Source organism: Oryzias melastigma, linkage group LG12 (assembly GCF_002922805.2).
Source record: "Oryzias melastigma strain HK-1 linkage group LG12, ASM292280v2, whole genome shotgun sequence".
NCBI lineage: Eukaryota > Metazoa > Chordata > Actinopteri > Beloniformes > Adrianichthyidae > Oryzias > Oryzias melastigma.
The window spans coordinates 1-2319 of record NC_050523.1 but is presented as its reverse complement, the minus strand read 5'-3'; the positions used below and the strand labels follow the sequence as shown (position 1 = coordinate 2319).

General features: G+C 42.7%; 1 protein-coding gene across 1 annotated transcript; it reads right to left on the bottom strand.

The window, feature by feature from the left end:
* Positions 1–2237, bottom strand: LOC118599416 (mucin-5AC-like; the record flags this gene model as incomplete). Its single annotated transcript, XM_036214391.1, is given in 2 exon segments — positions 1–1620; positions 1690–2237. Coding segments are annotated over 2 exon segments (1836 nt in total), but the record flags the coding sequence as incomplete, so codon positions are not given.
* Positions 2238–2319: the final 82 nt, after the last annotated feature.

Below are 2319 nucleotides of genomic sequence, written 5' to 3'. Positions count from 1 at the left end.
TGTCTGGGGAGTTGTGGTGGCAGTAGTACCTTCAGACAATATGGCGGATAAACCATGGCCATCGGTGAGAGACATTCTGGTTGTCTGCACTAGCACTTTAGTTGTTGGGGTGACGGAGTTTTTACTGATTGTTAGAGGGGTCGTAATCAATGCATCAGTGGTCTGGGACTCTTTGGTTGAAACAAGCCTCTTTTTGGTGGGCATTATGTCACTGGCGGATTGCGGCTCAAAACGTAAACTGCTTTGAATTGTGTTGCTGGTCCAGTTGTTTGTGAGGACACCTGGAATAGTGGGGGTTGTCACTTCAGAGGTAGTACTTGTCAATGTCCAGATTTCAACTAGGGTGCTTGGATGTGAGGTGGCTGTCATTAAACTGGATGTTGTGGGTTTGAGTGTGCTACTGATAGGGTTGGCTGGTGATGTGTTGAAAGCTTTTACCTGGTCTTTTAAAGCAGCTGAATTCGGTTTTATTCCTGAGCTTTGGTCTTTTTTTTGTCCTTTATTAATGGTTGAAAGAACAGTGGTGATTTCAGAAGCATTGATCAGATTTGGGTCATAAGTAGAACTGGTTGGGGAGTTATGTTTTGCAGGTTTTGAACTTCTTACGTATGTCAGATTCTCTTTCATTGATCCAGTTTCTGTATTTGATTTCGGAGTGAACTTGGCAGTTGTTACAAGAAATTTTTTTAAATAGGTTTTTGCTGATGAAGCTTTGGCAGCATGCAGACCAGTTTGGTTTGTAGACTCATTTTGACTAATGGTATAAAATGGAAGTGATGGAGTTGGACTCTTACTGATGGTGAAGGACATTCCTTTTAATTTCCTTGAATCTCTATTTAAAGTTGAATCGTCTATGTTTTCATTTAGAGCCCTGGCTGTGTAGAGGGATGCAGTCATATAGGGCAGTCTTTGGGTAATTCCTTTTGTTTCAATCAAATCATCAATGGTAGCTGTTGCCTTATTGGTAGTAGAAATGGCGTAGGGGTCTTCTTTTTCACTTGTTTCCTTCAAAAAGGGTGCTTGAGTTATCCTATTTGTCAGCATATTTTTTTTTAACTCTGGATTTTTAGTGATAGTTGAGGATGTCGTGGTAGCTTGAGAATCAAACAGAGAGTTTAGATACTCTTTCTGGAGTATATGGGCGGGGCTGGGAGTTGCAGAGTCAGTCTCTGCAGTGATGGTAGAATCATCAGACAGAAAAATGACTAGTTCTTTGTGGCTGTAAAGATGAGTGGTAGCGCCTGATGTTCCAGTGGATCTGCTTTGGGCTCCTATGACAGGAAGAGTAGCAGTGATGGTGGTTGTTGAGATTGTGCTTGAAACATCACTGCTTGCACTTATATATTTCATGTTTTCATTTGTGAAGGTGGTGGTTGTCAAAGCATCAGTTTTGCTGGTTGAAATATTTTTGGTGTTGTTGCCTGATTTGAGTTCTGCAGCTGATAGATAATTTGGGTCCTTGGTGGATGGCGTATCATTGGTCACATTCGGTTGACCTTGCCCCCCTAGCGCTTTTGGAAATTGAGTCCCCATAATTCTTTTGGCAGCAGTGAAACATGGCACCAAAATCGTTGACATTTCACCATCAGAGTCCAAATAAATGATTTCAAGAACTGAATCCTGCAAGACAACCAGCTGTTAGCGATTCCCATAGATAACTCAGTCAATCGTGGTTTGGAGTATTCTTACCGTTTCTTCAGTGTTTGAAATCTTCATGACCACTGGACCTGATATTGTGTAGGTCCCTCTTTCCACAGCATATCTCCCCAGAGTTCTAACCCTCTGAGGCCTTGCTTCAGGAGGCAGTTTCACAGTGATTTCTCTGCGTCCACAGTGTACTGATGGTAGAAACAGAGACTGTTTGGGCTTGTGGCAGCTGACCACAGCTGTGACTCTTGTTTGCATCACACGGTCAAGGTAATGAAATGTCAGCTGGTGAGGTGAGGCTCCATCAGAGGTCTGAAAAACAAAAATGTTTCAACACATGACCAAGGGGACCTTTTGTAGCACTAGTGAACTCAAAACTAAACTTCAAAAAGGATTTTAAAAATATTTATGTAGCTGCTTCTTTAGAGATAGAGAGACAGACAGGTACTGTAGCACTGAATCACGTAAGACGGAACTATTGAGCAGCTGAGCGTGCTGCATCGGACACACTGACTGTAAAAATAATGGACTTAGCGAGCTATGAGGTCCCCCATTGGAAATGCATTACCTCCTCTCCTCGCGAAAGTAGGCCGCCGCTTTCATCGTCACTTCCTGAAATGGATACCACCATTTGCAAACAATCTCCAGCGATTGGTCTGAGTCATAGCTGAG